Source organism: Marmota monax, unplaced genomic scaffold, assembly GCF_021218885.2.
Source record: "Marmota monax isolate L192 unplaced genomic scaffold, Marmota_monax_Labrador192_F-V1.1 WCK01_AAM20220418_F8-fsc00012, whole genome shotgun sequence".
Lineage (NCBI taxonomy): Eukaryota > Metazoa > Chordata > Mammalia > Rodentia > Sciuridae > Marmota > Marmota monax.
This window is the reverse complement of record NW_026695227.1, coordinates 34781252-34807055: the sequence shown is the minus strand read 5'-3', so window position 1 is coordinate 34807055 and position 25804 is coordinate 34781252. Positions and strand designations below refer to the sequence as shown.

Below are 25804 nucleotides of genomic sequence, written 5' to 3'. Positions count from 1 at the left end.
AGGAAGGGGGAAAGAAAACCAAAGCATTCTCCTGTCGCCGCGGCAACCATAAAACCCCCAGCTAAATCCATCTTGTGAGCTCACCGCCCCATTAAGATGCAGGGCCAGGCTCTGCGCCAGCCCAGCCACATTCATTTGTGCGAATAAAGGTGGAGGAGGGGGAGGGGAGCAGGCTCTGGAGGGACGGGGAAATGGCGAGAAGAGGTTATTTACACCGCCGTCCTGACCTTCTGGAGCAGCGCTGGCTCCGATAAATAACCCGCTCAGCGCCGTTTCAGAGCAGGAGTGGGAGGTGCAGGAAGGGAGCAGGGGCTGGAGGAGAGCCCCCACGCAGGTGCGCGTCTCTGGGTTACTAATGGCTGAGGCGGGAGCAGGCAGCTGGCTTTGGGGGTGGTGGGGGGAGAACTCAGTTCCCTGAGACTCCCACTGAGAAAATACCATCCCCACCCCACCCCTGGCGCCAATTTCCAGGCGAGGGGACGGAGCTATGCCAAGGAGGCAAACAGCCCCGTAAATTAGGGATGGGGGGGTTGAGTTACTGGGGAGTCTCTGAGGTAGGAGGGAAGAAATATTATAAGATGGGGAGTGGGAGGGGGCTGGAGGAATAGGAGTAGCTGCCAAAAAGAGAGGAAGAGGAACAGAAACATCACACAAAGGCAGTTTGGAAAAAGAAATGTTTTATTCCTCGTCACACAGAGCAGCATAGGAAGGTGGCCATCTCCTGACTGTACATCTCTTACACCAAGATGCCCCTCAAATATGCCCAGTTGTCTGCCCCACTTCAGTGTTGGAGTACTGGCAGTTAGTGGATGGGACAGAATGTTTAAGTCTCAGGAAGGTTATCTTTTTGTGGGGAAGAAGTTTTGGGTCAGGGGAAAAATTAGACCCAAGAGTGGATGATCCATTCTCTTATCCTCCTGGGGAAACCCAAACCCCAAAGGAAAGTGACCTCTCCTGGCCACATAGGGAGGGAAAGAGACCAGACCTACTGCTTTCATGTAAGGCTGAGGCAAAGGAAGAACAGGGTTAAGCAGCAGATTGCAGACCCAAGGCAGACGAGAAAATACATGTTGGGAGCTGAGGGGACCAATCACCTCAAGGGCCCAGTTGAAAGTCCCCCTCCTTCCCCAGTTCTGAGCAAAAACTCTTCTTCCCAAGACTAGAATGGAATTTTGTTCTAGGGACTGGCTTTGCTCTGGGGCAGAGAGGATAAACCAGGTAAAAGGCCCATGGGTAGTAAAGATGGAGAATTAATGTTGCAGATCAAGAGATGGACCTCCCCAGAATGACCACTCACAGACCACAGCAGTTTTAAAGCTGCATGCCAGGATCAGGGTGGAGAATGAACTTTATAAGCCCACTCCATAACATTTAACTCACTGTTTTTGCCACTCCTATAAGCTGCCTCCAATCACTTTTCCAAGGCAAAGGACAGGGCAGTAAGAAGAAATGGGGGGAAAAGGCTGAGGCCAGTAAGTGGAGCTGAGACTGAGACTGGACACATCCCTGCCCATCCCCAACCTCACTCATAATATAGAAAGGAATTCTCCTCCTACCTCTACCCTTGCTGGACATATGGGCTGTTGGGACAAGGCCTGGTAAAGGCAAAGGGAAGAAAACACTCAGCACATTCTTTCTCCTGCTTTGATCTGGACTGTAGCTACAGCGAAGGGCAAAGGAGTAGACAAAATATGGGGGCAGGAGAGCATGGACCAAAATCCAGTCTAGAAGGAAAGAGGATGTTTCCTCTGCTCTGCATCCAAATCTGCTTGGAGCTTTACTCCTAGCAAGACTGAGGAGAGAGAAGTGTACTGGGGGAGGGGCAACCCCAGACAGGATGGAGATTTAAGGATCCCTTATAATCCGGGAGATGACCCTGAGAGCACCGGTTTGGGCCTGGATGAGAAATCACAGCAGACATGCAGAGTTTTGAGGGGGGCGAGGAGCCAGGCACGGGGTCTTCACCGGAGGAGTGACCACTTGATCTGTTCTTTAGCTGATTGAAGCACCTGCAGAGACAAGGGCAGCACTGAGGGAGACTTGCTGAGGGGCAGGGTGGGAAGGGGGCAGGGCTCTCCTTCTCGTCACTTGCCTTCCCCGTCCTTAGAAGAATGAGGAATAGAAAATCCCCAAAGGTAGAGGAATAGGAAGAAGTCTCTAAGGCCCTAGAGGATTGTCAGTTTGGGAAATTCCCCCAAAATTCAAATCCACTGGGAGGATGAAGAGAGAAGAGGTATACCTGGGAGGAAAGAAAAAAAACTGGGGGTTACTGGACATATGTTAAAAAGAAGAGGTCATACATCCAGATGAACTCCTTAGGGAGGATTTCTAGTGGGTAAAAAACAACCCCTCCCTTGGCCCCTGAATCAGGTAGACAATCTATCTGCAGTCAAGGTAGCAGGATGGATCTGCAAAACTTGTATATCCTAGAATATGCATTTCCAGCCTTCATTTGAATAATAAGAGAAAGAGAGTGTGTACACACACGCACACAGACCATCTGCTTAAGGCAAGCCTCTGCTGGGGAATAAATCACTGAATGAGGCATCAGGCAGGGAGGGTTTGAAGGGTACTGAGGAGGGCTGACAGCCACTGCTCACATGCAACTGGAAGAGGAGTTGGGAGGGGGGTGGGGAGCACAGGGCTGTGTGAGTTTCAGTTCTCCGGAATAAGAGGGAACCAGGGAAGATCTCCAGTCTCATCAGACTTGGCAAACTGGGATGGACTACTATTCCTCTTTAGTGACCCCATCCATCTGGAGAGGAAGAGAGAAAGTCATACCTGAGACACGGTCTGCTCCGTTAAGGGGACATCTTCACCCTGTGGCACAGAGAAGCATTTAGGTTGGAGGCTGGCAGTGGATAGGAAGAGGTGGTCTTTTAAACTGAAGCAAAAGGCAGGAGCCCTAAACTTCTCAGTCCCTTCTAGTACAGCCACAATTTTACTTGGCCAGAGGGACCATAAACACAAAAGGGTCATTTCATCCATCCTCCATTTTAAGGCAAGACTTCTTAAAAGATTTATTCCATTTCGAGTAATCAGCAGGTTATCTGATCCTCAACTCCCTCAACTCGGGGGGGGGGGGGACCTGATTCCCTAGTCAGAGAAGACCTTCCCTGAATATCAATATCGCTGGGGAAAGGATGAGGGGGAGCCAGGGATAGTTTAATGGATCCCGCAAGGCCTGATGGGTAACGACAGCATGTTAATTTGAAGAAATAAACTGCTGCAACAGCAGCCTGAGAAGGGGAAGGGGGGAGTCGGTGGTGGGGGACCCTCTCTCTTGCCACATAGAGACATATGTTAGAGGAGAAGATTAAACTATGCAAATGGAGCCCACGGCAGTTAAGGGAGAAGATTTCCCATTACCCGGCACTGTCAGCCTTCACTCTATGGAGGTCAGAGCTGGGACATTCTGTGAATGGGGAGATTTGCTTTGTTCAGACATCATAGCACCCCCTCAATTTGCAGGTAGGCTCTCCTACCCACCATGATCCCCATAGCAGACTTGCAGCCTTTTGTAGCGGACTCAGAGGCCCCGTTCTGATATCACTAGTACCAAAGAGGACTGAGGTTCTGATGAACAGAACCTTTTTTTGGTAATGGGGATTGAACCCAGGGGTGCTTAGGCACTGAGCCACAGCCCTAGCCCTTTTTATTTTTTGAGATAGGGTATTATTGAGTTGCTTAGGGCCTTGCTGAGACTGGCTCTGAACTTGAGATCCTCCTGCCTCAGCCTCCTGAGCCACTGGGATTATAGGCATGCACCACCATGCCCGGTAAATAAGTACTTCTTGATGGAGAGGTAGTACTCTCAGTTATGTTAAGACTTTAATGTTTTTTTTTGGGGGGGGGCTCCCAGGAATTGAACCCAGGGGATCCCCAGCCCTTTCGATTTTTTATTTTGAGCAACTTTGCCAAGTTGCTTAGGGCCTTGCTAAATAATTGAGGCTGGCCTCAAACTTGTGGTTCTCCTGCCTCAGCTCCCAATCCACTGGAATTACAGGCGTGAGCCACCACACCTTGTTACATAAGACTTTAAAAGGCAAGAAAGACACTCCTCTGTCTCAGATCTATCTTCAAAGAGGAAATAAGTCAACCTCAAGTTTCAGAACCATGAATATTAAAGTTTCTTTTATTTCATCATTCATGCAATACATTAAATGTTTACTTTGTACAAAGACAACATGAGATGCTAGGTATCATGTTAGGGGAAGAAATAAGTTCCTTTGCTTCCCTTCCTTCCTAAGATAGGAAGGAGGGACAAAAGTTGTATGTATGCTATCAGCCCAGACCCTTAGACACATTCGGTTGGTCTGGCTCTGGAGGGTGTTTGTGGATAGATTCGGGGGAGGGGGATAACAGGAAAATACATTGCTGCTGCTTACCCTTAATGCCACCCGGTGTACAACTTGCTGGGGATCACTCTCTAGTATCACCCTACAGAGACAAAAAAGAGACCACTGTTCACTTTGGGATATGTGTTGTGATTGAACCCAGGGGTGCTCTACCATGAGCTACATCCCCAGCCCTTCTTACTTTTTAATTTTGAGATAGGGTCTCACTAGGTTTCCAGCACTGGCCTTGAACTGTCAATCCTCCTGCATCCATCTCCTGAGTCACTAGAATATAGGCATGTGCCAGCACACCAGGCCTCCCAGCCCTTTTGTGTATGTGTATGGTGTTGGGGATTGAACCCAGGGCCTTGTGCATGTGAAGCAAGCACTCTACCCGCTGAGCTATATCCCCAGTCCCCTCTCAGCCCTTTTTATTTTTTACTTTTGAAACAAGGTGTGAGTTCCAAGGCTTTTTTTTTTTTCTTTTGGTACCGGGGATTGAACACGGGGGCACTCAACCACAGAGCCACATCCCCACCCTATTTTGTATTTTATTTAGAGACAGGGTCTCATTGAGTTGCTTAGCGCCTTGCTGTTGCTGAGGCTGGTTTTGAACTCTCAATCCTCCTGCCTCAGTCCCCTGAGCCGCTAGGATTACAGGCATGTGCCACATTGCCCAGCCTAAGACTGCTCTTGAACCTGCACTCCTGTCTCCTGAGTAGCTGGGAAGTACACCAGGATGCCTAGCATGTTCACTCTGTCCTAGTGGACCAACATACTATGGGGACAGAATTCTGACCACTTAGCCCACTTGACTTAGAAGAAGAGCAAGCCACCCAACCATCCCAGATCCAGGCAGGTAAGAGAACTCACCCTCCATCTACGATTTCATCCACAGCCAAGAAGAGCCCCTCCATGTTCTCCAGCAGAGCTCGCTTTTCTACATTTTTCCTGAATCCCCCAAAGAAGAGAAAAACCAGTCCTGTGTGATAGAATCCTAGGACATTGTCTGGATAGGGATCCCAAACTATACTAATAAATATGTCCAACAAGCACATAAAGAGGTGAATAAGATGAAGAACTTTTTAGCCAACCTAATTTCCTCTAACCCTTTTCCTATTTTTGTATGCTGAGTAAGAATCAGGAATGTCAAAAAAGAGTGTGAATAATAGGCTGATTATCCAGAGCTATTGTTTCTTTCTTTTCTTTTCTTTTTTGGTATTGAGGATTGAACTCAGAGGCACTTTACCTCTGAGCCACATCCCCAGCCCTTTTTTGTATTTTATTTAGAGACAGGGTCTTGCTGAGTTGCTTAGTGCCTTGCTTTTGCTGAGGCTGGCTTTGAACTTACGATCCTCCTGCCTCTGTCTCTGGAACTGCTGTGCCAAGCCCTGGTCTCACTAAATTGCCAAGGCTGACTTGAACCTGAAATACTTCAGCCTCAGTCTCCTGAGTTGCTGGGATTACCGGCACAAGCCACTGAGACCAGCTTAGATATATAATTTTTTTCCTACGTGATGTTTTCCTACTATGATGTTGTTCATGACATTGCTTATAAACACAGACATCAGTAGGTAGGAAAAAAGGAAACAAACACAGCTAAAAATCTGGAGGTGGTGGGAGGTGGGAAGGGGTTGAATACAAACCCTATCTGCACTCAAGCTCTGACAAACCTCCTACAGCTCGCTCTGCATCCCATCCTCCCCCTTCCTTTACCAGCTCTGCTCAGGCTCAGAAAAGAATCCCAACAAGGGGGCTAAGAACAATCAGGGTCCATATCCACCAGCTGCAGATCCGGTGGTTGGTGCATGTGGCCTGTCACATCCGTCAGTTTGACTCTTTCACTAGATTACCCAAAATGAAGTCTATTCATTCACCTGGCTAAAAAATAAATCATCCCCTTCCTGAGGAAACCTGAGCCATTTGCCCTGCTGATTTTGTGGGGCTGAGAGCGCCTGCTGTTCTGTTCCGGATGCTGTCTGTACTGGGTTCACTTGGGAGCTGCTGGGGGAATGAAGTTCAGAGCCCTGGGTGTTTTCAGGAAAAGTATCTTATGTCTCTTCTCTTGCCCATCGACATGGAGAACAGAGGACTAGTGAGGAGATGGAAAGGGAGGAGAGGGTAAAGAGCACATTATTCCTGTTCTACAGAGGGGGAAAATTAAGGGCTAGAGGTAGAAACTTGGGAGTGCCGCCTCCATTCCCAAGGTATGAATGTTTCACATGGGATACTTCCTTATGCTTGCCCTTTGCCTGCTTCTAATGCAAAGAATGACCCCTCAGAGCCTCGGAGAATGAAGCATCAGGAGGGGCTGAGAACTCTGACAGAGCCACTGGGGACCAGTAGGAGAATCCCCATCCTCAGGAGAATTACTCCATGGGAGGGACATGCTCTCCATCCAGTCCTCCCCCTCAGTGTGAGTTACTCTGAAATAATAAGACCACTTCTTAAACTAAATTGAGTCCCTGGAGCCTCTGCTGATCCCCCTCAAATCCTTGGGCCTGAAGAATAGCTACTTTCTCTCCCAAACCAACAGTAAGAATGGCTGCTTACCTCAGCATCTGGCTCAAGGAGTCAAAGAGGCAATTCAGAACAGCCATAAGCATCAACTGTTGAGAGACAGAGGGAGAAAGAGAAGGATCAGGGCCCTACAAACTGCTCCCCAAAAGCAAAACCCTCCAATCAAAATACATGGGCTTTCTAAAAGGACCAGAAACATAAGGTAGAAGTGAATACAACACAGGAAGAGGACGTATGGTTTCTCACAGGAGTGAATTCTGCCACACCATTCCACAATTTGAGGCCTCTTTAGCCAGAAGTTTAAATAGAATTTTCCTGTTGTAGTCCTCCACATATCTTTTTTTAAAAAATAACTTTATCTTATTTATGTATTTTTTTTATGTGGTGCTAAGGATTGAACCCAGTGCCTCACACATGCTAAGCAGGCACTCTACCACTGAGCCACAGCCCGAGTCCTCCACATATCTTTACTAATTGTATATGTGTTATCTGATGTCTTAAGTACAGAGAAAAATCACTGCTAAGGTCAGAGAAAGACAGCATAGCTAGTGGAAAGAGCATGTCCTTCTTTTTGCCCCTATGGTGCTGGGAATCCAATCCAGGGCCCTGAGCATGCTCAGTGCACACTCCACCAAATGAGTGTACCCTCAGCCCAAGCACGGGCTTTTAAGTCAGACAGAACTGGGTTTAAACCCCAGCTGAACCATTTCCTATACATATGACCCTGACAGAATTATTTCGTTGAACCATATGAAACTGCCACTTTTGTAGTTTTGACAATGGCCACAAACAAATAATTTTATGGTTCCTCATGGTTTGGTTTCCTCATTGATAAAACAAAGGCACTGACACCTAAGACTCACAGAAGCACTGCAAGGTTTAAATAACAATGTACTTAACAAAGCACTCGAAGCAATAAGAGCTCAGTAAGGGGTGCATCTCTCAAACTTTTTTTTTAATCTATTTATTTTTATGAGGTGCTGAGAATCGAAACCAGGACCTCACATGTGCTAGGTGAGCGCTCTACCACTGAGCCACAATCCTAGCCCTCCGTGTCTCTCAAACTTTGACTTTTGCTAAAAATTATCTGGGGGCTTATTGTTACCTATCCTTTCCCCCCTCAAATATTTATTTTTTAGTTTTTTTAGGTGGACACAATATCTTTATTTTATGTGGTGCTAAGGATCAAACCCAGTGCCTCAAGAGTGCAAGACAAGTGCTCTACCACTGAGCCACAACCCCAGCCCTTATCTGCTCTTATGGAAGTTGCTATTACTTGACATAAATGGTTTTTCCTGAATATAGGAAGCAGGCTAGGATCTCACCCATAGTCCCATTCATACTGTATGACTTCATCCAATGACCCATTCATACTGTATAGCTTCAGCATGACCCAGAATATCTGTTCCTAGCTCAAGCTCAGTCGGGTATGCACCATTCACAGAGGACCCAGCGTCCTGACCCAACCTTGACCATATCTCAGAAATCCATCTTAAAAAACACTGTGCAGGGAAGGATATTAAAACCTGTATTATAAAATATATATATACACATACATACACACACACTGTGCCTTCTATATGGAATTAAGAAAGTGGGAAAACTTCCTTTCTAGGCAGATTCATTTGTGGAGCCATGGTGGAGATCTCTGACCCCTTGGTTAGTCCTGTCAGAAGCCAGAGGAATGTGGCTCTCCTAAGCCCAAAACATGCGGCTACGTCCTGCCTGTGGTTTAGGAAGTGGATCAAAGATAGTAAAAAGGACTGGGGATTCTCACCTCATTTTCATAGGAGCTGCCAATCACATAGAAATAGAGATCGATACTGCTTTTATACACCACCGTCAGGCCTTCCAAGAGGGCAATTTCACCTGGGGGGAGAAAGGCGGAAACAGGGAGTGGCTTGAGATGAGGAAGTAGGAGTTACCTGAACTCCTGGTATCCAGTTGTTTGGGGCCAAGGTAAGGCAGGCTCTAATGACCTCCAGAGACTTAAACTGACCTATTCTTTTGGGGTGGTATCAGAAGGGAAATTTAAACCGGGGGACTCTAAATTGTATCTTCTCTCTAACCTCCCTCCCCCACTCCTACCCACTACACTTATTTCCCTCCTTGTATATGAGACAGGATACTAGTCGATCCTTCGGAGGTGAAAATGCAGAGCGGTCACCTTTACAGACTTCCATTTACCTGCCCTAATGGATGCGGTACAATAAGCAGAGCTGCAGTTAAATTTGTCAAGTGAGGCTCATAAATCCAGGGACTAGACAGGTAGCTAACAGCCAACCTTCCAGCACAGTATTCCCGCGTGAGGTACACTCACCTCCCCATTACATTTCTGAAGAGTTTATTATATGAGGGGAGGAGGTGAAAAAGAAAAAGGAGGCAGTCATTTTATCCTTTTTCCGCAGTCCTGCTGCCACCCCCTTCCCACCATGGTTCGCCCCCAACAGAGGGAGTAGTGAAAGGAAAATGACCTACTGTCAGTCCGATGGGTCTTGTTGAAAATATTCTTTTCAAAGGCCTTTTGCTCCTTGACACTGGGGTAGGTGTCGTCATAGTACTGGTCAGAGGGAAAGGAGACAGGGTTGGGTCATTAGAGCTGGGAGCCCAGAATGATTAGTGACTATGCTCGCCCTGGGATCTTGGATTTCTCTCCTTCAAGGCAGAGGGTGAGGGAGAAATAATGACGTGGAGAAGGAAGGGCTACTGAGGCAGAGAATGAGCAGTGAGTAATCAAATTTAAAGAAAGAATTAAAGAACCCTGCAATAAGCAATCCCACTTCACATTTCTAAAACGGTGGGCAAAGGTCTACCAGACCTATAATGAGGCCTGCGTTTTTTGTTTGTTTGTTTTGTACCAGGGATTGAACCCAGGGGCACTTAACCACTGAGTAACATCCCCAGCCCTTTTATGTTTTTATTTTGAGATAGGGTCTCACTAAGTTGCTTATGGCCTCACTAAATTGGTAAGACTGGCCTCAAATTTGTGATCCTCCTGCCTTGGCCTCCTGAGTCACTGAAATTAAAAGTATGTGCCACCACACCTGGAGATGAGGTCCTGCTTCTATCTGCATTTTAGGAGAGCTCTCCTAAGACCGTTCCCACCAAGTGCTTCTGGGGAGCTGCCCTGTCAGGCAGCCATGCCAGAGAAAACAAAGACTGGAAGGCAGAACTCTTCCTCAGACCCTTCCTCAGACACTCCCTCACTGTATGAAGCTGAGGAATGAGGAAAGACTGTAAAACCCTCCTCCACAGCATGGGGAGCCCTGCCCTGTGGTCTCTCTCAAGTCTCAGCTTTCCTTTCTGCAAACTAAGAGAAGCAGGGGGCAGTCTAGCACATTGCTGAACCTATTCCCAGGCTCTCCCTGGCAAGGGGGCGGAGATGCAGGCTGCTAAATCGTTCTGCTCTTTAGGGGCTAATCCGTCGCAGTCAGCTGAAGACCTATGACAGGTCTGGCATTTAGTAACTGGATAACTGTTTCAAAAGGTGTCCTGCATAGTTACATCCAATTACAGGGAGGAACAGCTGGTGAATTCTAAACTAATCTCTACCTGCTGATTGATTTATGCTATGCTTGCCCGGAGTTAATACACCAGGGACAGAAGAAATTTCTACAGGAGGGGGAGAATATGGAGGGAAGAGAGGGGTGTCCTTTCTCCTCTCTTTCAAAAGATCCAAAGTTAAAAACACCATACTGGGAAGGCAAGAGGTAAGAAGCTTGGTGAGTCCTGTAAATCTAGAGTTGAAACCACAAAACAATCCCCTGGGTAAATCCAAGCAGGTGACAGGGTGGGAGGGAAGGAGGTAGGAATGATGTACATGGGTAGAGTGCTTCTAACATCTAGACACTGCTCTGATCAGGAACCAATGTTCCAATGCTTCTCCCAGCTCTGATGCGGGTAACAGTGGAGGTCAAAGTCTGAGAACAGCAAGTAGAAAAGCAGTGTAGCTAGAGCCCAAAGAAAACTGAGGTTTTATCTGGAAATGTCAAGGGGAGATGGAAGATTCTCAAAATGATACTATCACTATCAAAGAATATGAGTTAGTAGGGCCAGTCTTCAAGATTCCAAGCTCGCAATGTCTTTGTCCTGCTCCTAAACTAATTTGAAAGGGAATCTCACCTTAGCAAAAAGTCGGTCTCCATCATTGTCCAGAATCAGGATGGCTTTGACAGTATACAGGGAGGGTTCCTGAGGAGATACGAACACACCTTCAGTCCTGAAGGCTCCCATCACCACTGGCACCCCAGATAACTTTCCCTAGTCACACTGGGGCTGTAAGGGGTTACAGAGGTGACTCTATATGTCCCCTTCCCTGACACAGTTAGATTTTGACATTTCCCACTGAGAATGATCAAGCAGTGAATGACCTGGGGGAGGGAGCATTTCAACAAAGGACTCCAAGGCAGCGACAGAGGAAGCATCTGACTCACAGAGAGCTCAGTCAAGGTAGGTCATGCTGTTATTTCCAAACACTGTGGTACAGTTATTTTCCAAATTACCATCCCTCCCTGGTCTCCCACACAGGTGGGTATGGAATGTGACCAGATTAATTAATAGGCATTGCATGAGGCCATCTGAAAATAGGATTGAATGCCCTAGTACACTTGGAAGTGTCTGCAGTCCCAATGCAGTAGCAATGCAGAGGCATAAAGCAAGCCTTCCCTAAACCACCCACACACTGAATAGAAGAAAATAAGTGTTTATGTGCATGCACGTGCGCACACACACACCAATTCTGAACGCAGCCCAGAGAGACAGACACAGCCCCAAAACTCTCCTACCAAGCCCAATTCCCCCGCTATATCCTAGTCACTACCACTTAACTTGCTAAGACAAAAACCAATCTGAATTTTGGGGGTCGTAAGAAGATTTGAGAAACACCCTGGGGACTGGAGGTAGTAAGCAAGAGGGGAATTTTCTTTCACTATCAAGAATCAAACCTAGGGGCTGGGGATTATGAGCTCAGTGGTAGAAAATGTGCTTAGCCTGCCTGAGGTCCTGGGTTCCATCCCCAGCACCGAAAAATAAAAAAGAATATTGGCTCTCATAAGGGAATCCCAGCCTCAGTCTAAAGGGTTACATTTAATTCCCTTCATCAACTGCAAATATACCTCTTTGCAAAAGCTCAGTGGTGGGCTGGTTGCAGCTGTTGCAGTTCAGTGAAGAGAGCACAGAAAGACAAAAAGCCGCAGTGGCTGGGGTCACTCTCTTCTAATTAGCTTACTAGGGGAGGGGAAAGGGGGAGGACAGGGAAAGCAGTGGTACCTGTACAGAAGGCATTTGCTAGGGCACATTCCTTGACTTGGCAATCAACACTACTTACCACTGGGATCCCTGCGCTATGAAATGGGGCTGCTGTTTTGCTCCTTTCCTGGTCTTACTAAGCAAAACCCCTAGTCCTCCAACACATTCTCTAAGGACATGTTGAACAAAGACCCAAGGGTGAGGAGAAAAAAATTATACCCAAGGATTCAGAAACTACACGTTCTACAAAGGTCAACTGGCTCATGAGGGTCCAGGAGGTGTAGGTGTCCCCGTGAGAAACCAACAGAGTTCCGGAGGGGGAGGGGAGGCTAAGAACAGGAGTAAAGGGTGATAAGAAATGTCAACTTTCACAACTTGAATTCTTGAGGACAGCAATTTGTTTTTTTGGTTTTGTTCACTGATTTATCTGAGTGTCCAGAACAATGCCTGACATATACTAAACTCAGAATTTGTTCAATCATGGAGAAAATAATTTTGATTTTTAAAAAAATTTTTTTGGGGTGCTGGGGATGGAACCCTGAGGGCTTGTGCATGCAAGGCAAGCACTCTACCAACTGAGCTATATCCCTAGCCCGAAAACAAATTTTCATGATGTAGTGAGCATCTAAGGGAAGTTTTAAAAATATATTTTAAGGGAGGGAAAGGGAGAGAGAAGGGAAATTGCATGGAAATGGAAGGAGACCCTCAGGGTTATACAAAAGTACATATAAGAGGTAGTGAGGGGAAAGGGAAAAATAATACAAGGGGGACAAATGAATGACAGTAGAGGGGGTAGAGAGAGAAGAGAAGAGGGGAGGGGAGGGGAGGGGAGGGGGGATAGTAGAGGATAGGAAAGGCAGCAGAACACAACAGACACTAGTATGGCAATATGTAAATCAATGGATGTGTAACTGATGTGATTCTGCAATCTGTATATGGGGTAAAAATGGGAGTTCATAACCCACTTGAATCAAAGTGTGAAATATGATATATCAAGAACTATGTAATGTTTTGAACAACCAACAATAAAAAATTAAAAAAAAAGGCTCTAAGAAAAAAAATATATATATATTTTAAGGTATCAATGGACCTTTACTTATTTATTTGTATGTGATGCTGAGAATGGAACTCAGTGCCTCACACATGTGAGGCAAGCACTCTCCACCACTAAGCAACAACCCCAGCTCTAAAGGATTTCTTATAATTAGATTTCTGCATATAAGTGGATTTTTCTACTGTGACCATTTGGGGTGATATTACTACTGACCTTACCTCTCCTCTGACAAGCAATCCTTAGAGCTGCCCCCCATAAACTGCACTCTGGAATAAACAAGGTAGAAGGAACTTCTGTCTCCAATCAGGAAACTGTTGTCTAGTAGAGGGAAGTCCTCTAGAGTCTAGTCTAAATTAAGGTCACAAACAGAAGCAGCTTTCCTAACTCCTACCTAGCTCCTCAAAGATCTTCCCATACAAAGATTTCCCCATTAATGCATTAATGCAGCCTCTGTTCCATAGCAACTTAGCTCCTAGATTCACCAAGAGGGAGACAATAAAGGATTTCCCTGTCAGTGAATTGAGAATGAGTTTCCTTCTTTCTTTTTTCTTTTTTTTGGTACCAGGGATTGAACCCAGGGGCATTTAACCGCTGAGCCACATCCTAATCCTTTTGATTTTTTTTATTTTGAGACAGGGTATTGCTAAGTCATTAGGGCCTCACTAAGTTGCTAGGGTTGGTCTCAAACTTTGCGATCCTCCTGCCCCAGCCTCCTGAGTCACCGGGATTACAGGTGTGTGCCATTGCAACCAGTGTTTTTCTTTATTTTCCCCTCTCAGTACCAGGGATATAACCCAGGAGCATTGTACCACAGAGGTACATTCCCAGACCTTTTTATTTTTCTCATATTTTGAGACAGGGTCTCACTAAGATGCCCAGGCTGGCCTCAAACCTGCTATCTTCCTGCCTCAGTCTCCAGAGCAGCTGGGTTTTCAGACATGTACCACCACACTCAGTGAAATGAGTTTCCTTAATGGAAACAAAGAAGTCCAAAAGAAGGAAGTTTAGAAGAAATCATTTTTTCCTGCAACCGTTTTCCCTGAAGATCCTTGGCTTTGTCCCTCTATCCATTCACTGCAACTTAGAGAAAAGCCCACTAGTTTATCCTGGACCTTATTCAGGCATAGGTGACTGGTTCTTGCAGGCACAGAATCTGGTATACTTAGAAGGTACAGGAATACAAAGAAAAGAAAAGCCCTATTAGCCACAAGCCAACTGTGAAAGTCAATGTTCTTGTGGCCAAAGTAGTATCAGTGCCTAAACAGTTATGCTGGCAAAGAGAGAAGAACATTCCCTGGATTCTGTTTCTGCTCTTTTCACTGGCTTCCTAGAATACCTGCTTAAAAGAGAGACACTGGGTCTTCCCGGGCAGCATAAAGATTGGCTGAGGAAGGCACGGACAAGGTCCAGATTCAATGTATTAGAGCTCTGGAAGAAGAAAGAAGGCATGACAGAAAAGCTGGCTAGTTCAAACTTCCAAAGAAGAATCACACTCAAAATAGCTAGAAATGCATTAGAACTTCAATGCTGCTTGACATTTCTATTCTACTTCCGCTGGAGCCAGCAGCAGCTTCTTTACTTCTCCTGCCACCTCCTGACTGCAGCCGGTTCCACTTCAGCCCGGGGCCTTTACCTTTCAGGAATGGGGAGGGCCAGGAGTTCCCCTCATGCCATAAAACCAACCAGTTTAAAGGCCCCAGAAGCCATTACTGATAATGTAATTTCATTTTAAGTTTTAGCAAAGGGCAAGTTTATAAATAACTCCCAGCTACTGAGAAATGGGCTTCCTAGACAATGGACTAGGCTTGACCTTGTAGCATATTAAATGCTGTTGTTAAGAAAGATCCTACAAGCTTAGGCCCATATTCAAAGGACTTAAAAGGTCTATTCTTCCCTCCCATTCCCCAAATGGGTAGCTGCTAGAAAGCTTTCGAGACAAAGTTCTGTGATGCACTGACTTTCAGAGAGCCACAGCCTGAGTGTATAACAGAACTTCACCTCAAATGCTAATGGTGCCTGGAAATGGTGTACAGGCAGACTGGTTTGTAGGACAGATTTTCATGCATGTTTTTATGATCAAGAAAACTAGAATGCTCTGCTCAGGACAGCTGAAAACACCATAAAATTAACAAATGAGGCTTCTGCAAATGTGTCTTCAATCTCTATAAAGGGCTTCTGAAACCTGATGAAAAACACTGTCTTCCAGAACCCTCTCCCTCTGCACACTTAGGACTGTAGGCGGTGGGGTGGGGGTGGGGTCATTCCTAGTGCTGCCCCCTGTGGGCCTCTGGATGACCTGCAGCTTGCTCAGGACTAGAGTCATTAGCAAAAGTATTTAAAAGGCAGCTCTGGATAAAAGCGGTGTAAAGACCTGTAATCCCAGCGGCAGGAGGCTGAGACAGGAGTTCAAAGCCAGCCTCAGCAAAATCAAGGTGCTAAGCAACTCAGTGAGACCCTGTCTCTAAATAAAATAGGAAATAGGGCTCAGGATGCGGCTCAGTGGGCAAGTGCCCCTCAGTTGTTCAATCCCCGGGTTAAAAAAACAAACAAATAAAAAACCTCTATATTTGTGTGTCTTTTAAGTGAAACTAGTAAAGATGGATTTTTAAAAATCACTGAGTTACTCTGTTTATATAGTTTTATATAGTAAGAGAAAGGGCTGGGGATGTGGCTAAAGCAGTAGCGTGCTCGCCTAGCATGTGTGCGGCCCGGGTTCGATCCTCAGCACCACATACAAATAAAGATTAAAAAAAAAAAAAAAAAGTAAGAGAATACTTTGGGGTGTAACACTCGATATATCTTGATATGCCACCAAAAGACTAGAGGAATGGTGTTTAGGGCAGATTGATAGAATATTTGGGAGCTGTGACTAAGGGGGCAAAATCAAAAACCCTTCATGGAGGTAGAATATGTTATCCATAAAACCAAAAGAGCAACAAGTTAAGAATCTGGTTGTGATTCCTGGAAAGTTCTTCATTTCTTTTCTTTCTTTTTTTTTTTTTTTTTGAAGATTTATTTATTTTTTTAAGAGAGAGAATCTTTAATATTTATTTTTTAGTTTTCGGCAGACACAACATCTTTGTTTGTATGTGGTACTGAGGATCGAACCCGGGCTGCATGCATGCCAGGCGAGCGCGCTACTGTTTGAGCCACATCCCCAGCCCAGTTCTTCATTTCTTAAAGAGAAATTCTTAGGGCCACACTGAAAGGGTATACCATGGTTTGGCAATGGGTTTCAACCAATCAGAAACTAGAAGATGCTCTTCTCTCAATCCTATTTATAAAATAAAACCAAGATAGTAAAAACTCAAAGGAAAAATTCCTAGATACCACTCCCAGCTGCACATGGCAAAATTGGGTATTTTTGCTCCCTGATTCTGTGCCAACATTTTTCCAATTAAAAGCTCCTTTGGGGCTGAGGGCTCCAATCTGCAAGCCACAAGCCTGGACTTCAGAAGAATTAGCTAAGGGCTTTGACAAGGACATGCAGTTAGAGTCAAGAGGCACAGTTCAGGGGCTGGGGATCTATCTCAGTGGCTGGGGATACAGCTCAGTGGCTGAGTGCCAGAAAGGCCCTGGGTTCCATCCCCAGCATGAAGGGAAACAAAGCAGAGCTTTAGAATAGGAGCCACAGGTACCTCAGAACATTCCCTGGCTGACATGAGACCAAATATTGGTTATAAAGAAGACACTAAAGACATATCTTAGGCAGAACTGATGGCAAGAAGACAACTAGAAAGAATCTTCCTAGCCAACACAGATCCAAAACGTGGCAAGCCAAGTCACCAAGAGTTCTGCCAATACTGGAGAAAATGTCTCTAAATTCCTAGGATCCTTGTATTACATTCTTGATCAGCCATACTCAAATTCTCCCTTTTTCTCCAAAACACCTTCTTCATGGGAGAAGTAAGAGGCTTGACCTAGATCAGTTAAGGTTAATACCTTTTTTGAGTAACTGCAGGCTCCCTTCCCCCTTCATAAGCTGGTGAAATCTATGGACCTTGCTCCCAGCAAAATACACACTCACGAACTTATGATTTCAAGTTCACAGATGTGGGTTGAGAATTAAACACGTTTGTCTCTGAAGATAATACAATAATGTGGAGAAGGAGAAAAAAATGGGGAAATGATTGATCCTTTTATAAATTAGGCCTGTTGCCTCTCACAAGTTAATGAATTCAATAAACAGGTGTGGCCTTCAGAAATGAATGAGGCTGAGAAAACTAACACAGCCAGCAGGGGGAGTAGAGGCCGGCACCACACCCCTCCGGCGGTCAACGGCCTAGTCTGCTAACTGTGAAATCTACGGGATGAAGATGACCAAGCCTCAAACTCTTCAGGAATGCAAAATCTTGGGTCCTTTCTTAAAACTCTGAAAGGCTTTCTGCTGTAGAAATTTTCCTAGTGGTTGGTCACACAGTCCCCGACTCTTCAACCATCATGAAAGTGAAAGATTCACAGAAATGAGGGACAATGATGCAGCACTGATGGGAAGAGAGATGAATTGAACAAGCTGAAATTAGACTATATTCCACATCTGAGGCCTGAGAGCAGTATTAGAACTTCCTGCTGCCCCAGTTTGGTAATTCAGAAGCCCTCCCTTAAATATCACTCAGCAAAGAAAACAGGCAAATGGAGCTAGATTCATTTCTGATGCATTCTTGGTCATAATTTGTATCGTGATTAACCCACTGCCCCCACCATCTGCTCCTAAAAACAATGTTAGTCTCTGAAAGATTGAATTGACAGCCTGTGTTTATTTTTCAGTCTATTTACACCCCCAAATCAACCCCTAAGGCAGAATTGCTCTCCTCTCTGGTTTTAGTCTCTCTCTAAAAACTACACAATAGAAAAGGAGTTGGAGAAAATTCACTGTCAGAACTATCCAGACCAATTGGTTATGGATGGGGACATCTAAACTGATAGAGAGTGGGGAGAAAAAAAAAAGAGGCCAAATCAAAGAGGAAACAGGCTTCCTCTGCAGCATATATGACTTAGGTTACACAACAGGAAGGACTTCCTGAAGAGGAGGGGAGGTCAAACACCAGCATAAGTCAAAGAGGCTAGTAAATCTAAGGACAGGAGAGATCCTTCTAATAATCTGATGTGAGAAAGCCATTCTGTCCATAAGCAGGAGAGGCAAATTGTAAGAGGGCCCTTGCCAGTGCAGGCATCTCATAATGTAAACGGACTCAGCCTCCCAATCCATCTTCATCAGCTGCCCCAGGGGCACACTGCCTTCCCTCTTCCTAATTACTCCAGCATTTAAGTGGGTAGGTACTGACACTTTATTATTACTATTCCATCTTTTATTTGCCTCCTCCAGTTCCCCTTTCACTAGTGATCTTGTCAATATCCTGACTCTAACCAAGCCACGGGCCACATCAATGCAGTAAAGTAAGAAAGAGAAGAAAGAATCTAGATGAAAAAGACCCTAGCCAGATGTGGTGTCCATGCCTGTAATCCCAGTGACTTGGGAGGCTGAGACAGGAGGATCACAAGTTCAAATCCAGCCTCAGCAACTTAGTGAGGTCCTAAGCAACTTAGCAAGATCCTGTCTCAAAACAAAAAACTAATAATAAAAAAAAGGGGCTGTGGTTGTGGCCCAGTGGTTAAGCATCCCTGCATTCAATCGCTGGTGCCAAAAAAGATCCTAAACCTAACAGTAGGCTCCTCAAATATCCAAATAATTGCACTCATCTTTTGCCTCCCAGGGAGGACCTGGCTTCTCAAGGGTCTGGTTTTCTTCTCAGAGGGCCCCTCCTCTTCTTCTGACCATGTGACAGCTCCCCTAGACCTTTGATATAATTTATACTTTGCCAGGGACCAACTCTTTCCCACTACTGTGAAGGAGAGGGAAAAAATATATATAAATACGTCGGAAATCTATAACGAGGTCTTCTTGGAGGGCAAGACATGGGGAGAGTTAGAAGCAGCGTCAATTGCTCTTTGGGGGTTTTAGTTCAAGCCAAGGTCTGCTTCCAGCAATCAACCATTAAAACAAGCCGGCCAGAGTAACAGCACAGTTTATTCTGATCATTTAATTTGAAGTGTCAATAAATTAAACTTCAATCAATTAAACTAGGTGTGCAATAACCCAGATGGACACCCCGACACCAACATAATCACAATAAAAATTTTTATGGCTGCCAGGGACCTCACCGGGGGCAGTGCTGGCACTGCTCGAGCCCTAGCTGAGAAATATATCTCCACAGCACAGGAATGAGGAGATTGCTTCTCCTAACGAAATGGAGGGGCCAGGCACCAGCAAGGACGCAGCTGGAAGAGGGGCACAGGGGACTGCCAAGAATGAGATGGGAGTGCTTTGGGGGCTTAATGTAATTGATACCTTTGCCCAAAGCAGGGGGAGGGGGCATTTAGGCCAAGTACCTCTACTGTTAGTGCCAAAAGAATTTAACAAAAGCCTCATTAAGATGATTCAGGAAGCAAGGGCCATGGAGCAATATCAACCTTTAAGAGTCATTGATGTATTCTGTATAGTTTCTTCTTCCATGTATATGCACATCCTTGTGCACTTAGAGTGGCCTGATTTTTTTAGTGAGGCTTAGAACCTGGGACTTGGTCATTGTTTTAGAGTAAAGTTATTAAGGAGAGAGAAAGGACAGAGTTAGAGCCTGGTCTGTAAAGCACTGGAAAAATAGATAGAATGGGAATCCAGAGAGGATTAGGAAAAATGAAACCCATGTACAAAGATTTAAGAATCTAAACTATTGGAGTAATTCAGCTTTGAGGGGGGGAAAGGTAAAGGAGGAAGGAAGGGGTAGGTGATTATCTTTAAGATTTCATGTGGGTTGTTTTTGTTTTTTTGGTAATGGGGATTGAACCCAGAGCACTTAACCACTGAGCCACATTCCCCTGTCTTTTTTTTTTTCTTTTGAGACAAGGTTCCATTGAATTGCTTAGGGTCTCCCTAAATTGCTGAGATTGGCTTTGAACTTGTGATACTCCTTGCCTCAGCCTTCCAAGTTGCTGGAATCTCAGGTATGCATCACCATGCCCAGCAAGATTCCATAGGTTATTTATTTATTTATTTATTTATTTTTGGTATCAGGCATTGAACTCAGGGGCACTCAACCACTGAGCCACATCCCCAGCCCTACTTTGTATTTTATTTAGAGACAGGGTCTCACTGAGTTGCTTAGCGCCTCACTGTTGCTGAGGCTGGCTTTGAACTCTTGCCTCAGACTCCAGAGCCACCAGCGTTACAGGTGTGGACCACTGCACCTGGCTTCCATAGGTTATTAATGGAGAATGGTGACCTACAGAACTTCCTCTCCCTTCAACTAAAAAAGGGAGAACCAGAAGAAATAGCAGGAGAGAGAAAGCTGAGTCCAAAGATGCAGGCTGAAGAGCATTATTATTAAGCCCCTGGTAACTGAAAGAGATGAAAGGGTCTTTTTCCTTAGAGACTACAAGGAGACCTCAAAAAGATAAGACAAATCTGTTTGAAAGCTTGGGCTGTATTATTTAAGAAATGTGACCTACTGTCAAGTACCTAAAAAAAGAGAACCTATTGTTATTTAGAAATTTCCATAATCAGAGCAAAATTTTTATATGTATTTTTTAGTGGTAGATTGACACAATACCTTTATTTTATTTTTATATGGTGCTGAGGATTGAACCAGTGCCTCACATGTGCCAGGCAAGTGCTCTACCACTGAACCACAGACCCAGCCCTCAGAGCAAATTTTGATGGTTATTTTTTTCTATTATTTTTTTTTTGGGGGGGTGGGGAGCAGGGATTGAACTCAGCAATGCTTAACCACTGAGCTACATCTCCAGCTCTTTTTTTACATTTTATTTGGAGACAGGTCTTGCTAAGTTGCTTAGGGCCTTGCTAAGTTGCTGAGGCTGGCTTTGAACATCCTGCCTTAGCCTCCCTGGCTGCTGGAATTACAGACATGCACCACAGCGCCCAGCAATTTCTTTCTTTCTTTTTTTTTTCTTTTTTCTGAACCGGGGACTGAACTCAGGGGCATCTAATGACTGAACTCAGGGGCACCTAACCACAGAGCCACATCCTCAGCCCTATTTTGTATTTTATTTAGAGACAGGGTCTCACTAAGTTGTTTAGTGCCTAAATTGCTGAGATTGGCGTTGAACTCTCGATCCTCTTGTCTCAGCCTTCCAAGCCCTTGGGATTACAGGCATGCACCACCACACACCCAGCGCCCAGCAATTTCTTGACCCAGTCCATCTTACCCTTCCTTTCTCAACATCCTACAACTTGTCTATGCCTTGTATAAGTGAGAAGAATGCATTTTGATCAGATATCTCCAGAGGTCTAGTCGAATCAGCAAATAGAAATGTAAGAGTAGGAACCCAAAGTATTTTAGGAGTCTACCCCCCCTAAGGAGTGACTTGTTAAACAGTATCTCAGTAAACTTTTTTTTTTTTTTCTTCTTATTAGGGATTGAACTCAGGGGCACAAAACCACTGAGCCACATCCCCAGCCCTATTTTGTATTTTATTTAGAGACAGGGTCTCAGTGAGTTGCTAAGTGCTTCACCATTGCTGAGGCTGCCTTTGAATTCTCGATCCTCTTATCTCAGCCTCTTGAGTGGCTGGGATTACAGGCATGACCACTGCACTGGGCCAATACAGTAAACTCTTTAGCTCAGTAGAGATCTAAGGTGAGATCCAGGAATCCCTTGTACTTTTGAAATACTAATGAAGATGAAGACAAAAATCAGGATGTACTACTGAGTAAAAATACAAGGAAATGAGAGAAAAAGGAGCAGTGAGAAAAGGTGATTCTAAATCAGATGGAGCTGAATTTTGTGGGCCAGTATGTCAGGGGAGTGAGAAGTAGGGATCTAGGAAAAATTACTTGATTCTCAACTGAGACTCTTCATCTGAATCATCAAATACATAATAATATTTAAGTAATAAAAAGTTTCCTCATTTATCCCAAGAATGGTACAAAATAATGCCATGGTGGATATAGAGAAGTTGATTGGTTATACGCAATGGATGCCTTAGGGCAGTAGGGCTTAATCTTCTCTCAGAATTCCAGTCAAGAAAGGCTGGATTAGTGGAAAATGAACACAAATTCTTAACTGGAGTCCAAATTAAAGTTAAATTGTAAAGAGAAAAAAAAAATGTTGAATAGAGATGATACAGGGGAAGAAAGGTACCTGGTTTAATATCCCAAATCAAAGATCAGCATAAAAATTAGAACTGATACATGCTGGTACTTTTTCTTGGTCCCCAAGAAAAGCTTTATATAACAGATGATTGAAAGGACAATTCTGCATATTGAAAGAATGGAAAGGTCCCAATGAGAAAACCTACAGTAGCATCAGAAAGAGACTTGGTCTGGGAGGATAAGGAAATCAAAATCTAATCCAAGTTTTTACAAAGGAACTTCCTTTATTAAGTTCTTTTCCCTATACCTTGGTTTCCCCTAACTCCATTATATAGGTTCCTGATGACAAAGAATCAGTATTTTTTTTTTTTTTTTTTTTTGGTACTGGGGATTGAACTCAGGGGCACTCAACCACTGAGCCACATCCCTACCCCTATTTGTATTTTATTAGAGACAGGGTCTCACTGAGTTGCTTAACACCTCCCTAAACTGCTGAAGCTGGCTTTGAACTCTCAATCCTCCTGCCTCAGCCTCCAGAGCCACTGAGATTACAGGCGTATGCTACTGCCCCGGCTCCTGTATGGTTTTTAAACAAAGTTCAGGGGTACCTGACCAAGTTAGCAAGGATCTTCAAATGCAGCATCTTAGACACAGATTAAATGGAAGGAATAAGAGAGAAGCAGATACAAAACTAGGGAAGAGAAAATATGACAGATTTTCACATTTTGCTCAAATTCAAAAGAATATATTTTGATCAGATTTCTCCAAAGGTCCAGCCGAATCACCATTGCACACAAACTCATTGTTAAAAAGGGTTCCACATGGGGCTGGAGTTGTGGCTCAGTGGTAGAGCACTTGCTTGGCATGTGTGAGGCCCTGGGTTGGATCCTCAGCACTGCATATAAATAAATAAGATAAAAGATCCATTTATAACTAAAAAATATTTTTTTTTAAAAAATGGCTCTAGGGCTGGGGTTGTGGCTCAGTGGTAGAGGGCTCGTCTAGCATGCTTGAGGCACTGAGTTCGATCCTCAGCACAACATAAATATAAAATATTGTGTCCACTTAAAACTAAAAAAAAGGGGGGGGGGGGGCTCCACAGGCCAGGTGGTGCAGTAGCCCAGGAGGCTGAGGTAGGAAGACTGCAAGTTCAAGACCAGCCTCAACAAATCAGTGAGACCTAAAGTAACTCAGCAAGACCCTGGCTAAAAATTAAAAATGGGCTTGGAATGTGGCTCAGTGGTTAAGCACTCCTTGGTTTCAGGTTTTTGGTTTTGTTTTGGTTTTTGGCAGTGCTAGGGATTGAACCCAGGGCCTTGTGCATGTGAAGCAAGCACGCTACCAGCTGAGCTAAATCCTCAGCCCCCAGTGCCCTTTGTTTCAATCTCCAATACCAAAAAAAAAAAAAAAAAAATGACTCCCCAGACATCATCTTCCTCATTTCTTGGACTTTAAGGAGACTCCTTTTTAAATATATGTATGAAACAATCTAAAAACTTCCAAAGAAACCAATTCCCTAGAATCTATTTTAGTCTGTTACCTGGGTTAAGAGAACTCATTAACTGCCAGGCAGGGTGGTACATGCCTGTAATCCCAGCAACTCAGAAGGCTGAGACAGGATTAAAAGTTCAAGGCCAGCCTCAGCCACTTAGCAAGACTCTCTCAAAATAAAAAATAAAAAGGGCAAAGGATGTAGCTCAGTAGTAAAGTGCCCCTGGGTTAGAATACTCATTAATTCCCTGATAGACAATACTTAGAATTACTCAATTTTTAAGCTCTTTACCTAAACTTAACCAACCCATATGATAAGTAGAAATTTTCTGTGACACTTTGAAATAGGGAAATTAAAACCTATTATTCCTGGGGTTGTGGCTCAGTGGCAGAGCGCTTGCCTTGCACATGTGAAGCACTGGGTTCCATGTGAAGCACTAAGTTCAATCCTCAGCACCACATAAAAATGAATAAACAAGAAAGATATTGTGTCTATGTATAACTAAAAAATATGTTTTTTAAAAAACCTATTTTCCCTTTTAGTGATAAGGATCTGTGTGTATATATGTATGAAATCTGAAGGAAAATAAAAGACAAAAAAGCTTCTTTAGAAAGATGCCTAAAGATCAAATTAAGGAAAGGGGGTGGAATTCTTATACCTGCGAGCACACGGGCACACACACCCTTTCTGAAAGCCAGATAAGCACTTTTAAGAGAAATGCTCTAGTCCAATTCTAAAGAAGGAGTAATAACTATGTTGTTTGAATTAGCAAAAAAGGATGAAATGAACTAGAGGGCAAATAAACCTCTTTAGCCACCATGATTCTCCAGAGAGAGAAATAAGCATCCTAGGTCCTATAATAAAAATTCCTATGGTTGGGGATGTAGCACAGTGGTAGAGGCTTCCCTACTATGGAAGAGATCCTGAGTTCCATTCCCACAAGGGCAGGAATCCTAACTGTAAAGAGGAGGGAAAAGAGAGAACAGAGTCTGAGAAAATATTTCATGATCCATGCTAACTCTAATATTCCAGAACTCTGACAGAATGCTGAGTCTTTATCATGGCATACCTATGTAATAGGGATTAACAGGAAATCGAAGTTTTTTTTTTTTTTTTTTTGAAGGAAAGTGCCAGGTAGTTATCAATGGACACACAAATTCAAAACAACCAGTTTTGTGATGACCACACAACTATGTTCTAAATTTACAGTTTCGGGGCAAGTATGAAGGTTTGCGTAAATTCAAGTCAGAATATCATCCACAATGCTAAGAATGAGAAGGACCTTGAGGGACCCCAATCCACTACACTTATAATCCTAGGGAATGCTAAGGACACCATGTGCTCCCTTTAACTTTTTACGGACTCTATGTTTTCTCCCCGGAATGGCTCCCACTCTCAACCGAGGCTTTAGGTCCTGCACTAGGCCATACACTTATTACACCAGCCAGCAGAACCTTCTGTCCCCGACGATTACCCGGAACTCCCCTTTCTCCCCGCTCCCAGTCGGCTAAACCCTGACTACCCGCCCGTCTGGGCACCGCAGCAGCTCTACGCCCCTCCGGCTCCTACCAAAATCAGCGCCTCCATCTTGCCCCGCAGCTGGTGCCGACGTGGAGCCGCAAAAGCAACGCAGCCGCTGATTGGTCCTGAGTCCTCAAGAAACCCCTCCCAGTAGGGAGATCATTGGATAAGGAAAATCCAGCCCCTGCTGCATTGACCAATAACTGTACCCTCTTGCAAAGCGGAAGTAGGGTATCCAAACAGAAGGCACAGGTATTTGATTGTCAGCTTGAACACTCAATAAAACACCAAAACCTCACAACAGAACGGGGTGGGAAGGTCAGTGGGCGGGGTTGTTTCCAGGGGGAATAGAGGAAGCGATTGTTAATTTTCAATTGGTAGAACGGAGAGCACGTGATATTGTCCTCCGCACTTTTAATCCGCACTCCCTTTAGGGGGCGCAAAGTTCTCTTAGCCTTAAACACCGATCTTTCCCTACCCTAATCCCTATTCCCAGCGCCCCCCATAGGTTCTCCCTGAAGTTT

At 44.6% G+C, this 25804-nt stretch overlaps 1 protein-coding gene across 2 annotated transcripts; it reads right to left on the bottom strand.

Moving 5' to 3' along the window:
* Positions 1 to 660: 660 nt before the first annotated feature.
* On the bottom strand, positions 661 to 25404 carry Copz1 (COPI coat complex subunit zeta 1). Of its 2 annotated transcripts, XM_046436105.2 has the most exons (9): positions 25329 to 25404; positions 10980 to 11048; positions 9336 to 9417; positions 8635 to 8726; positions 6891 to 6946; positions 5211 to 5288; positions 4389 to 4440; positions 2782 to 2820; positions 661 to 2009 (listed from the first exon to the last, which is right to left on the bottom strand). In XM_046436105.2, the coding sequence occupies exons 1-9, from the start codon at positions 25344 to 25346 to the stop codon at positions 1962 to 1964; spliced, it is 534 nt and encodes a 177-aa protein (XP_046292061.1). In that variant the 5' UTR covers positions 25347 to 25404; the 3' UTR covers positions 661 to 1961. The 2 variants fall into 2 exon arrangements, with proteins under 2 accessions (XP_046292061.1, XP_046292060.1); XM_046436104.1 differs by lacking the exon at positions 25329 to 25404 and having other exon boundaries at positions 10980 to 11105.
* Positions 25405 to 25804: the final 400 nt, after the last annotated feature.